At 40.5% G+C, this 14,288-nt stretch overlaps 1 protein-coding gene across 2 annotated transcripts in view; it reads left to right on the forward strand.

The window, feature by feature from the left end:
- epb41l4a (erythrocyte membrane protein band 4.1 like 4A) overlaps window positions 1–14,288 on the forward strand; it is a 523,500-nt gene that overhangs the window by 270,297 nt on the left and 238,915 nt on the right. For both annotated transcript variants that reach the window (XM_028804831.2, XM_028804832.2), the window contains exon 4: window positions 12,604–12,655. In XM_028804831.2, the coding sequence (XP_028660664.1) occupies window positions 12,604–12,655 (52 nt within the window). The remainder of the gene's footprint in view (window positions 1–12,603; window positions 12,656–14,288) is intronic.

Here is a 14,288-nt window from a genome sequence, read left to right on the forward strand (position 1 = left end):
TTCCTCGATTTTTTTCTCTCTGTTTAACCTTAAGTCATACTATTGATTTTGTGCCTGTATGGCTGGAAAGAACTCAAATCACTAAGTCAAGTCTCTCTCCTCATTTTGAGTTGTTTTCTTTATATTTGAAGTTCTGCTTAGTTTCTTCTGCTGCTGATTTACACTCTGGACTGTGCTGTGCATCCATGAGTACACACAGAATACCTTACAAAGTCAGCACCCCTGGAGTTCCGTAGTGCTTACAGAGCCTTGTGCAGGGAGTATTTACTAAACATTCATAAGCTCGGTAGCATGGTGGTTGGTGCAGGTGCCTCACACATTCAGGTAAGGGGTTTATAACATTAGAGGGGTGTGCCTTGCAGCCCTGTGCGTGGGTATCCAAACTGAGATCCTACATGAGGGACACTGCCACCTAGTATGGTGGGGGATAAATTGTTCCCCTGCTGGTTCTCTTTGGGCGTCTCAATCAGGACAGGAATCATAAGGATTCCCAGCCGGGTATTGCCCCCACTTATTCCATCCTTCTGTTATGGCATCCCAGCTGGGTAAGGAGTTTGCCTCCGTCCTGGGTGTGGCGCCCACTCATCCTCTGGGGCATCTACAGCATGTTCTCCCACATCTCCAAAAGATGAATGAGTTTGGTTAATTGGTGATTCTGAATTTGCCCCTGTGGGTGTGTATTAGTAGGTCTGCAATGGACAGGCGTGCTGTCTAGGGTTTCTTCCTCTGAATTCCAGCCCTCTGTGACCCTGAATTGAATTAAACAGGTTTGAGAATACAATACAATACAATACAGTTTATTTTTGTATAGCCCAAAATCACACAGGAAGTGCCGCAATGGGCTTTAACAGGCCCTGCCTCTTGACAGACCCCCAGCCTTGACTCTCTAAGAAGACAAGGAAAAACTCCCAAAAAAACCTTGTAGGGAAAAATAGAAGAAACCTTGGGAAAGGCAGTTCAAAGAGAGACCCCTTTCCAGGTAGGCTGGGCGTGCAGTGGGTGTCAAAAGAAGGGGGTCAATACAATACAATACAGTACACAGAACAGAACAATTTCTCAATATAGTAAGAAATAAAAAATATAAATTTTAGAAGTACAGAATGAATGTCTGTGTGTATATACTACCCCTAACAGCATGTCATGCCATCAGGAAAGAAGACTGTAATACTGGATGAGTGCACAGAGAAAATGGATAACAACTTGTAAGCTTACATGTGTCTACATACGTGCCACTAAGCCCCAAATCACAGACACAGTAATGCCCAACTGGGTTTAAATAAATAATATTTATTTAACCAAAGCACCCTTACGATAATCACCCGCCAAAAAAAATCAATCAGCAATACACAATTCAGTCGAATTCTTCCTCCTTCCTTCCTCCAAAAGTGTCACCTGCTGCCTCCTGACTCTGGTGGGCTCCTTTTAAGAAAGACCTGGGAATACTTCCAGTACCACAGTGTGTCCTTTAAGAAGCACATTCAGGTCGTATGAAAACCAGGGTGGTCCTCCCCCGACAGCACCCAGGGACCATGACAGGGTTTGACTAACGGACTCCAGTTCCCATGTATCCTTGCTGGTGTCCAAACTGGGATGCCACAGGAGGAACACTGCAACCTGTCGCATGGGGGATGTAACTGCTCCCAGCTTCTGACTTCCGTTGGTCCATCACTTAATATGTGTCCGGCCAGGCATGATGTCATTTCCTCTTCTAGCCAGCATACTAGCCTGTCCTTCGATTCTGTCCTGCCATCTGGTTAAGACATTACCCTCCATCCCGGCTTGTTCTTCTCCTCGGACACTTACAACATATACGAGGGGCAGTCAAAAAGTTCCCAGAATTGTGATATAGCAGGAGAATGAGGGATCAGATTACGCACACATTGCTGTGGAGGGGAGCGCAGCACATCTGTAGACCAGTTACAACAGGTCTGGATTGGTTTCGGTGTGTAGTATTGTTTTAATTACCGTTTGAGTTAGATGTGTGCATAGTCTTTTGGCGCAATGTCGCAGTTCGAACAACGTGCTAACATGAAGTTCATGTACATATTGGGGCAATCAGCTTCAGATACGCTAGCAGTGTATGCTTAAATGCTTGTATATAAAGTCAGTCCTCAACATTTGCATGTTTAACTTTCGCAACTTCAAACATTGATGTGATTTTGTCATTTTTATTTTTCGCATTGGCAACTACATACATTCATAGGTTTCGTGGCTTTGCAAAGTAGAGAAAAAAATGAGAGGCGTGATGCACATGGGGAGGCACTTGTAACATACTAGATTCTAGTGATGGGCGATACTGATGATTTTTTTTTTTGAGCCGTTAACCGGGTGATACTGAGGTCAGCACTGCCAATACCAATACTGATATAGTCAGGGTGTTGTCTTGCAAGGATAGTTAATCTGTAAAATCGTCCAGTATGCATGGACATCAAAAAGTCACATTTTAAAGACTTTGTATTAGTAGACTATTACATATACTGCCAGAGATCAGACTTCTTTGCTTGTTTATTAACAACAACAACAACATTTATTTATATAGCTCATTTTCATACAAAAAGTAGCTCAAAGTGCTTTACATAATGAAGAAAAGAAAAATAAAAGACAAAATAAGAAATTAAAATAAGACAACATTAGTTAACATAGATAAGGAGTAAGGTCCGATGGCCAGGGTGGAAAGAAAAAACAAAAAAAAACTCCAGACGGCTGGAGAAAAAAATAAAATCTGTAGGGGTTCCAGGCCACGAGACCGCCCAGTCCCCTCTGGGCATTTTACCTAACATAAATGAAATAGTCCTCTTTGTAGTTAGGGTTCTCACGGAGTCACTTGATGCTGATGGTTATACAGACTTGTGGCTTTTAATCCATCCATCATTGTTGGAACATCACGGTGCTTTGGGTAGATGGTGGGGACACCGGAAAAGGAAACAGAAGAGAGAGCAGGGGTTAGTACAGATTTTGAATGAATAGTTATTATAAGGGCGGCACGGTGGCGCAGTGGTAGCGCTGCTGCCTCGCAGTTAGGAGACCCGGGTTCGCTTCCCGGTTCCTCCCTGCGTGGAGTTTGCATGTTCTCCCCGTGTTTGCGTGGTTTTCCTCCGGGTGCTCCGGTTTCCTCCCACAGTCCAAAGACATGCAGGCTAGGTGGATTGGTGATTCTAAATTGGCCCTAGTGTGTGCTTGGTGTGTGTGTGGGTGTGTTTGTGTGTGTCCTGCGGTGGGTTGGCACCCTGCCCAGGATTGGTTCCCTGCCTTGTGCCCTGTGTTGGCTGGGATTGACTCCAGCAGACCCCCGTGACCCTGTGTTCGGATTCAGCGGGTTGGAAAATGGATGGATGGATGGATAGTTATTATAATGAATTGAATATACAGAGTATCAGGATTAAATTACAGTGAAGTTATGAGAAAGCCATGTTAAAGTAATGTGTTTTCAGTAGTTTTTTAAAGTGCTCCACTGTATTAGCCTTTCGAATTCCTATTGGCAGGCTATTCCAGATTTTAGGTGCATAACAGCAGAAAGCCGCCTCACCACTTCTTTTAAGTTTTGCTCTTGGAATTCTAAGGAGACACTCAGTTGAGGATCTGAGGTTGCGATTTGGAATATAAGACGTCAGACATTCCGATATATAAGATGGGACGAGATTATTTAAGGCTTTATAAACCATAAGCAGAATTTTAAAGTCAATTCTGAAAGACACAGGTAACCAGTGTAGTGACATCAAAACTGGAGAAATGTGTTCGGATTTTCTTTTCCTGGTTAAGATTCTAGCAGCTGCATTCTGCACTAGTTGCAAACGATTGATGTCTTTTTTGGGTCGTCCTGAGAGGAGTGCGTTACAGTAATCTAGTCGACTGAAAACAAACACATGAACTAATTTCTCAGCATCTTTCGATGATATAAGAGGTCTAACTTTTGCTATGTTTCTTAAGTGAAAAAATGCTGTCCTAGTGATCTGATTAATATGCGATTTAAAATTCAGATTACAATCAACGGTTACCCCAAAGCTTTTTACCTCCGTTTTGACTTTTAATCCTAATGCATCAAGTTTATTTCTAATAGCCTCATTGTATCCATTATTGCCAATCACTAAGATTTCGGTTTTCTCTTTATTTAATTTGAGAAAGTTACTATTCATCCATTCTGAGATACAGGTTAGACATTGTGTTAGTGAATCTAGAGAATGGGGTTATCAGGTGCTATTGATAAATACAGCTGTGTGTCATCAGCATAGCTGTGGTAGCTCATGTTGTGCCCTGAGATAATCTGACCTAATGGAAGCATGTAGATTGAGAAGAGCAGCGGACCCAGGATAGAGCCTTGTGGAACACCATATAGTATATCATGTGTCTTTGAGTTATAATTACCACAACTAACAAAGAATTTTCTCCCTGCCAGGTAGGATTCAAACCAATTTAAGACGCTGCCAGAGAGGCCCACCCACTGACTAAGGCGATTCTTAAGAATATTATGATCAATGGTGTCAAATGCGGCACTCAGATCTAAGAGGATGAGAACAGATAAATGGCCTCTGTCTGCATTTACCCGCAAGTCATTTACTACTTTAACGAGTGAAGTTTCTGTGCTGTGATTTGTTCTAAAACCTGACTGAAATTTATCAAGAATAGCATGTTTATTGAGGTGCTCATTTAACTGTATAATGACTGCCTTCTCTAGAATTTTACTTAAGAAAGGCAGGTTAGAGATGGGTCTATAATTTTCAAGAGCAGAGGGATCGAGATTATTTTTCTTAAGTAGGGGTTTAACTACCGCAGTCTTAAGGCAGTCTGGGAAGACCCCCGTATCTAATGACGAATTTACTATGTCAAGAACATTATCACTAAGCACGCCCGATACTTCTTTGAAAAAATTTGTTGGTATTGGGTCAAGGGCACAGGTGGATGGTTTCATTTGAGAAATTATTTTATTTAAATCAGGTAAATCTATCCTAGTGAAAGACTTTAATTTGTTTATTATGGGGTACTGGGGTTTAGGAGGATCCTTAGTGTTGGGGAGATATACTATGTTATTTCTAATATCATTAATTTTTTGATTGAAAAATACAGCAATAGCCTCACAGGTTTTACTGGAAGTACTTAGGAGTCATTCCTTTGAGTTACCTGGGTTTAACAGACGATCAATTGTCGAAAATAAGATTCTGGGATTACTAGCATTGTTATTTATAATCTTAGAGAAATAGCAGCGCCTCTCAAGACGGACTGTGTTATTGTATTCTGGTATTTTAACTTTTAATATTTCATAGTCAATAGTTAGTTTAGTTTTCCTCCATTTACGCTCAGCTCTACGGCATGTTCTCTTTAAATCAGACACTCTTTGGGTCTTCCATGGTATAACAATGCTAGAAGATTTTTTAACTGTCTTTTCAGGTGCAACTAAATCAACAGCAGCCCTCACTTTAGTATTAAATCTTTCCACCTTACTATTTACATTCTCCTCGCTATTATAGTTGGCACTATAAACGGACTGATTGCTTAGAATGTTTGTAAGTTTTAAAGCTGCTGATGAGTCAAAGAAGCGTTTTTTAACAATATGCTTCTCATGAGTGTTTTCTATCATTATTTCTATATTAAAAAGTAGAAGAAAATGGTCTGATAGACCAACATCAATGACCTGCTTTATATCAACTTTTAGTCCTTTAGTAATCACTAAGTCTAACGTATGACCTGCTTTACGTGTAGGCTGATTAACGAGCTGTCTCAAATCAAAAGAGTCCAGGAGGTTCATAAATTCTTTTACTTTTTGGTCACATTGATTATCTATATGAAAATTAAAGTCGCCGACTATTAAGAGTGTGTCATAGTTCGTAATTAAGATTGACATTAAGTCAGAGAATTCCTCAAAGAAAGACACGTTGAATTTTGGAGGTCTATACACGGATAATACTAGAACGTGAGAATCTCCCTGAATAATAATGGCGAGATACACAAAGGACTTGAATTTACCAAAACTGACATCTTTACATTTTAACCTGCTTGAGTAAATGTTTGCTAGTCCTCCACCTCTCTTTCCTTGGCGATCTGCATGAGTAAAACTGTAATCCAGAGGCGCAGATTCGATTAAAACAGCTGCGCCATCTGAGCTAAGCCACGTTTCACTTAGTGCAATAAAATCTATTTTTCTATCACTAATAAGATCGTTGATAAAAAACGTCTTGTTAGTTAAAGCTCTAATATTTAATAGTGCCATATTTAATGTTTCGGAGGAGCAGAGATTAATACTATGTGCGTTATTGATATATGGAACAGGAACTAAGTTATTTTTATTAACGCCGCTCTGTGTGTATTTTTTGTTTAATCTATAGTCTGTTTTTATAGTTTTAATACATTGTTCATCTAAAGTTGTAACTTTAACTAAATTATTGGTGTTTATGCCGTATTGCCTAGATTTTCTATGTGCATTAAGATTGGTTATTACAGTATTTATGTTGTGCACTTTTATGGAAGATTTTATTAAACAATTATCATGTACTAGCACAGGAGTAGCATTTCAGAAGGGGTTAAAAGTAGAGGTAGATAGTCAAGATAAACGAATTACCTTGGATATGTTTTCGGAGAGGACCCTGGCGCCGAAACTGTTCGGATGCAGGCCATCTCGCTTGATAAAAGGCGGTCTTTCCCAAAAGAGGTCCCAGTTGTTGATGTACCCGATGTCTTGATTCTTGCAGAAGCCCTGCAGCCAGTTGTTTAAACCTAGCAGACGACTGTAGTACTCGTTTGATCGTCTGACGAGAGGGAGTGGACCCGAGATGAAGATCTTTGCCGATGGGGTCCTCTCCTTTGTGTCTTTAATTAATGCCGTGAAGTCTGCCTTGAGGATCTCCGACTGTCGGTGCCTTATATCGTTGTGCCCTTATGCCCTGTTCTTGTGCTTCTCGTAGATTGCCGGCGCACGTCTCATCACATCTCGGACACGAGCACCGGAAAAACAAGAAACAAAAGATTTTCTATTAGGGCAAGTGATATTGAGGTTCCTAACAATAGAATCACCTACCACTATTACATCACCAGGAGCTGAAGGCGAACTGGGGACGCTTAGAGGGTCGAACCGGTTCTGAGTTGCGATGCTTGCCTGTGCTGATGGAGGTGTTCTGGCCTTGAACCCCCGCCTGCATAGCTGAAATACACCGAGGTCATCATCGGTGTCGCTCCTACGAGGCGCGGGGGTGAAGTTGACTTGAGCGGCACAACGCGGGGTTGATGTTACGCTGATAACTGATGGCGAGGACGATTTATCCAACAGCCGAGCCTTCAGACTTCTAAGGTATCTTCGTCTGGACAGGAGTTTCTGAATCTGTTCGTCGAGTGCCTGGAGTTCCTCTACTACCACTGCAACGCGATCCACCTCACTGTCGGCTATTGTCTGCTTCCGCTTCCGCTTCGTGCCCTAGGAAGAATGAGAGAGAGAGATTGGTTAGCAGAAATCATTAAACATGTTCAGTTCTTACAAACGATCTGTGGAACTACAACAGTTAGCGTTACATTTTGTCTTGAAAAAAACATGTAAAAAGGATTGCATTTTTTGGCTCAAAAATGTCAGTTTTATTTTTTATTGTAAAACATGCAAAACACTATAAGTATGCAGTTAGAAGTGTAAAAAGTATAATAATGACACAAATACCGAGCGAGCCTAACTTTCGTATTCATCAGACTCACTTTCGGTTTCACTGTCTGTTTCAGATTCCCTTTGTCAACACTGCTGATGAGAGGCTCCTCAACATAACTGCTTCTATCACTGTCAAGAGCGTGCAACGCTTGGGCTGCTGAAAAACATTTTTTACGATACACCGTTATTACTAGGCACACTTTCAGCTGAATGGAGAAGGCGCGGCTATACCGTTGCCCGAGTAATGCTGGGGACTACTGCATTTAGCATTGGTTTTTACAGCCCACGTGACACTTAAGTCCAGTGCTAGGGAATGGGATTTAAAGATAATATCAAGTAATATATATATATTATTAAATGGACATAATAAATATATTACGTTTGAAAATGTGTTCTAAGTATGTCCACTCATCCACCTGTAAATGTAATATATTCCTCCCTAAAAACAGACATTGATTATTTTGTATTCAAACAATTACATCAACCTTACATCAGATTACAATACTAACGTTGCCTGAGTATTGCCTGCCTTTATGGAAGGCTTCTTTAGGAGCAGACTGCAACCTGAGTGTCTGTGGACCATGATGTTCCTACATTGATGGATTAAAAGCCAGAAGTCTACATGACCATCATCATCAAGTCCTTCCATGAGAACGCTAAATACAAAGAGAACTGTTCATTTATGTTAGGTAGAATGCATAGAGAGGGCTGGGTGGTCTCGCGGCCTGGAACTCCTGCAGATTTTATTTTTTTCTCCAGCTGTCTGGAGTTTTTTTTTTGTTTTTTCTGTCCTCCCTGGCCATCAGACCTTACTCTTATTCTATGTTAACTAGTGTTGTCTTATTTTAATTCTTACTTTGCCTTTTTTCTCTCTTTTTTCTTCATCATGTAAAGCACTTTGAGCTACATTATATGTATGAAAATGTGCTATATAAATAAATGTTGTTGTTGTTGTTCTGAAAGCCTCAGTTGAAACTCCACGTGTTCGGCAACGTGGCTGACTTTCACGTGTTTTACTAGGTTTGTGGTGTTGTCATAATAACATACGGTCTTCTGACACATCACATTTTGCTTCATTATTGTTCACTCAGTGGAGTAAAATAACTCCAAACCATGCCTCGCTTTCTTTTTGCCATTGCCTGACATACACAGTCCCACTGCTTTGGCTGGTGGACCGCAGCACTGCCAGTGTTAAAACAATATAACACGTTTAATTTAATAATGTTCTCACCACCAATTCTTTTTAAAAACAATTTCTAATAAATTTGTATGTAATTGAAAATGTGTAATATCGATACTTTTAATGTGAACATCGGTTTAAATTAAAGCTCAGGATTGGAAGCATCAGTACTTTAGTACTGATCGACCCATCCCTTCTAGGCACTTCACCGGTCTTCTTCATCCTACTGTTGTAGTGTTAGGAGCTCCCTGTGCCTGCGTTGTATATTTTCATTGTTTTGCTTAAAAAAATCAAGTTTTGTGTTGCAGTTATGCTCCCAATGCATAGTGCAAGTCACTCGAGCTCTAAGCCCAAGTGTGCAAAGTCAGTGATGCAGCTTAGGTGCCAGAATATCAGCAACTGGCTAGAGGCATCATCGATCTCAGCCTCAAGGTTTAATATCAACTCACCTCTGCTATGCTACCATACTCCGAGAACCCTTAAGGATCTCAAGCTGCACACAAAACAGATGTTGCTGATGGATCGTTTCAAACTGGTGTGTCCTTCATGATCACCAATGCATCTGCTGGTCATGGAGGAGAGAGTGTTGGAGGTGATGTTGAGACTTTGCAAGTCTTCCGACTGCAGTTTTTTTATTGAGACTTTAGCACTAAAGGTCATAGAATTCTAGGGCATGATTAGTGGGAAACAATGTTTTATACGTTACGAATTTTATTTTGTGTACTGCATTCGCTGGGTTATTTCATGTTTGCTGTACTCTGAAAAGTGCATATTATCAGAAATAATGTTTTGCTATAAAGGATTCGATACAGAAAAGTGTACACCTGTGGTGCACAAAAAGACCCCTGACCAGACCATCTCCATGCTTGCAGTAACACAGACTAAGAGAAAGAGCAGGAAAACATTCGATTAAAGTTCTTAATGGCACACACAGTCAGGCAGCTCAGGCAGATGGACTTCAACAGTATTCAATAATATCTAATTCATCTGAAAAAGACTCTGGGATCATCTGGAGGGTATCACTGGAATATCCCACAGTATCCCAAAGATACTGAATAAGAAAAAGATCATGAATAAGAACCCAGTTGCAATGCAGCTGTCATTCATTTTAAAAGTTTTGACCCGCCAGTGCCAGGTGGTTTACATGACGCTGATCCATCACAGATTGTATTTTAAGTCTGTTTCTTTTTGTGGAGGTTTCTACAAAAACTGCCTTGTCAAGAGTGTTTAACCTGGTGGTAAAGAATCAAGTGTCTTGATGAATGAATCAAGTGTCATTGCACACTATCTCTGGGTAAAACGGGCAAGGAGTTTTTATGATCTGATCACATGGTGTAAATGGTCAGTTGTGACTAGTGATCTTTGGTGATCACTTCTTTAGTGTGTTATGGATTGAGCACAAATTGATCACCCAACATTGTCAGTCACAGGTAAAGTTTTGACCACAACAGTGCATTTACATTTATTTGTTTAGAAGGCGATTTTTTCCAAAGCGACTTGCAATCAAGGCCAACATAATCGAGGAACATCAGTCTAGGGTCTATCTTGAACAAGGGTTGCAGGACAAATTACAAATGTTGGTCACCATAAGTGAGGAGCTATAAAGCTAGCATAACCAAATATTATCAATTATTAATATGGCGGGTATCCACCAAGCAAAAAACACTCTTTAACAAGTTCACAGAACAGTGGGGATTTTCAGTTGCTTCTTAAACACATTGAGGGAGACAGCAGTTGGGATGGATGTTAACCAGCTCTTTCCACCAACTATGTGCTACACATGAAGAGAGTCTGGATTGATATATGATACCACGCAGGTGCTGTTCACTTGCAAACCTGAGTGGGTGAGAAGCTCCTCACCAGTGCCTCCACACATGCAGATGCTGATTAATTGACTATTCTGTAGAAAGGCATCAAGGATTTGAACTTAAAGTGTTCTGCTCCAGGGAGCCAATGCCATGTCCTGAAGAGAGGAGTGCGTCTGTCTTGGCTGATTTAATACAAGATGACCCGCTGCATTTTGGACCATCTGAAACAGGTGGATGGCCCATGCCGCTCCTCCTGCAATTAGTGAGTTGCAGTAATCCAGATATGACAAGACCAAAGTCAGCAACAGAAATTGTGCTGCATATCCAGTCAGATATGGTCTGATTTTGCTGATGTTATACAGAGCGAATCTGCATGAATGAGAGACATTTGAAATGTGGTCAGATAAAGGTAAATGCTCATCACTCATCACCCCAAGGTTGCGTACTGACTTGGCAGGTGTTAGTGACAATTTGCCAGGCTGCACAGAGCTGGGGAGTTGAACAGACTGGCTGGCAGGTATAACAAGAAGATTGAGCTGTAGATTGTGGCACTTCATCCAGGTTGAAATATCAGGAAGACATGCAGCGATTCTAGTTGATACTGTGCTGTCCACAGGAGATAGCAACAGGTATCGCTTTGTGTCGTTAGCATGGCACTGCTATGAGAAACCATGAGATTGGATGATGAGGCCTAGTCAGGTGGTGGCACAGTAGTATTTGCACAAGTATCATGATAACCATGGTTATGACAGTAACAATTATGTCTTCACAGTTTCTTGTAAGCATAAACTTGGCAAGATGAGCTGATCATTGAGTAGAGCAACTAGGTGTTTCTCAGGACTTAAGGACATGTCCTATTCTGACGGAATTGCAGAATTAAACTTATTTAGTCTTGAGCTGAGGAGACTGCCAGGGGACCTAATACAAGCAAATAAAATCCTCAAAGACAATGATAAAGTAGGTCTAGTAGTATTCTTTCGACTTAATGCTAAATCACATGCTTGAGGACATCAATGGAAGTTAAGGGAAAGGACATTCAGGACTGAAACCAGGAAGGCCTTCCTATACACAAAGAGTTGTGAGAATCTGGAGCAAACTACCGAGACATGGAGTTGAAGTGGGAACCTTGACAACCTGTAAGAAGTATCTGGGTGACATATTGGGACAGTTTAGCTACTAGCTAAAGAAGCAAGCTTGATGGACTGAATGGTCTTCTTTCTTTTGTCAGTTTTCTTATGTTTGTTATGTTACGCAATCCTAGCCGTTTATATTCAGTGTCCCAAATACAAAATCACATTTTTCACACTTAATGTTGTAAGTGGGCATTATTGCTATCCAAAGTCAAAGTTGTGAGCCTTTTTATACTTTAATGAGAACAATCCTTGGGACAACATGAGTTAGCTACTGTGCTTTCAACTAACTCATCAGATTTTTGATGAAGTAAAACAAGCTACTCCAAACTGTGGCTTCCAGATTTTTAGCTGAAATGACGTGTCTTTGTGACTGACTGAAAGAGCATTCAGAGTACTGTAGCTCTAGTGGCTATAAAAGTGATTTGGGGGATTGAGCAGCAGAGGTTGGAGCATAGACAAGCTGCCCTCCCTGATAGGTAGGAATACCTGTTGAACAGCTAGGCCTAAACAAAGCCCCCAGGCCTTCATTTATCACACGCTTGTGTTGACCCTTTGTTTTTCAAATTTGAGTTTCTGTATTCATGTAAAAAATGAGAAGAGCAGTTGGTGATACAGGGTGCTAAGTCATTTGGGTGTGCCCTGCCAAACACGATTGTCTTAAAGCCTGTGGCATATAATAATGACTTTCTGGCACAGAACTTGGACACTGCAAGATTTATTTTTCTCTGTTTTGTTTACCTAGCTCCATGTCTTTATTTCCTATAATAGAACTGTCAATGTATTATATGTTATATTTTCTTGATTTTCTTTTCTCTGGTGTGATTTAATTTTAATGCCAGCCACTTTGTTCTTCTTCTTGTACAGTATTGGCTGGATCCAGTGAAAACTCTTGCTGAGCACAAAGACTTGATAAACAGTAAGTGCTTCCCTGATTTTTCAATCAATATGTGAAATAAAAATTTAATGCTGTACTCTTCCACAAAGCAACTTTTCATATTTTCGTGAAACCTTGACCTTCCACATTTCCCAAATGCACAGTATTCATCGAGGCTTCATGCAACTTGCTGCCCTCTTGTAACAGAAACATTAAAAGAAAGTCAGTTTGCATATCAGCACAACGTATGCGGTGGGCATAAATAGCTATGTGTTCCTTCAAGGGTTTATTTTATGAAATGCTTTTTTATTGTTCTTTGAATTACAATGAAAGTAAAATCAGAAACACGGTGAAATAAAACCTGCTATTCTTTCAGTTGACATTCAACAGACGGTAGTACGGTGTTGTGCATGCTACATACAGTGCTTATAAAGTATCCACCCTGCTTGGAAGTTTTCACTTTTTTTATTGTACAATGCTGAATCACAGTGGATTTCATTTGGATTTTTTGACACTGATCAACAGAAAAAGACTTTTTAATGTCAAAGTGATAAAAGATCTCTGCAAAGTAGCCTCAGTTAATTACAAATATAAAACGCAAAATAATGGATCACAGAAGTATTCACCCCCTTTAATATTGCAAACTTAAATCTTTGCAGGTGCAGTCAGTTGGTTTTTGAAATCATATAATTGGTTCACTGGAGACCACCTGTCTGGGGTTTCCATTGTTTGTAGTCTAAATTCTTTTTTCTCTGAAAGGTCCAACTTGTGGTGAGCCGGTATGACGGCCTAACGTACACAATGAAATCAAAAGATCAGTCCAAGCAACTCTGGGAAAAAGAAATTGAAAAGCATGAGTCGGAGATACAAACTAGAAAATATCCAAGTCATTGAATATCCCTGAAAGCCCTATCAAGAAGAAATGGACAAAAGGTGGCCATCCACAAAAACTGGGCTATCATGCAAGAAGAAGACTAGTGAAGGATACAATGATAACTCTGAAGGAGTTAAAGTACCTGAAAGTACAACAACTATTCAGACAACAAGTGTTGCCCATGTGCTTCAGCGTTCAACGCTTTATGGGAGAGTGGAAAAGAGAAAGCCACTGTTGCAAAAAGGCACGTGACATGTCAGTTATAGTTTGCCAAAGGACACATGGGAGACTTTGAAGACAGCTGGAAGAAGGGTCTGTGATCTGATGAGGCCACAATGTTGGTTTTTGGCCATCAGACTCAACAGTAAGTTTGGTGCGAGCTAAACACTTCATATTATCAGTAACCCACCATTCCCAACGTGATGGTGGCAGCATCATGCTTTGAGGATGTATCTCTGTAGCAGGCCCTAAAAAGGCTTATGATGGTAAAATGAATGCAACAAAATACAGGAAAATCCTGGACACTCTGCATGAAACCTGCAGTTCGAGAGAAGATTTGTGTTCCAGCAAGACAAAGACCTCAAGCGTAAAGCCCATGCTACACAGGAATGGTTTAAAAAAAATACAATGAGTGACCAAGTCAGAGTTCAGATCTCAATCCACAAAGCTGATAAGAGACACACAAACGCAAAACTATCATGGCTGTCAAAGGTACAACTACTAAATACTGACTTTAAGAGGGTGAACACTTTTGGGTTTTTTTAATTTGTGTTTATTTCAGATCACTGTGCAGAGATCTGT

The sequence above is a fragment of the Erpetoichthys calabaricus genome, chromosome 7 (genome assembly GCF_900747795.2).
Source record: "Erpetoichthys calabaricus chromosome 7, fErpCal1.3, whole genome shotgun sequence".
NCBI lineage: Eukaryota > Metazoa > Chordata > Cladistia > Polypteriformes > Polypteridae > Erpetoichthys > Erpetoichthys calabaricus.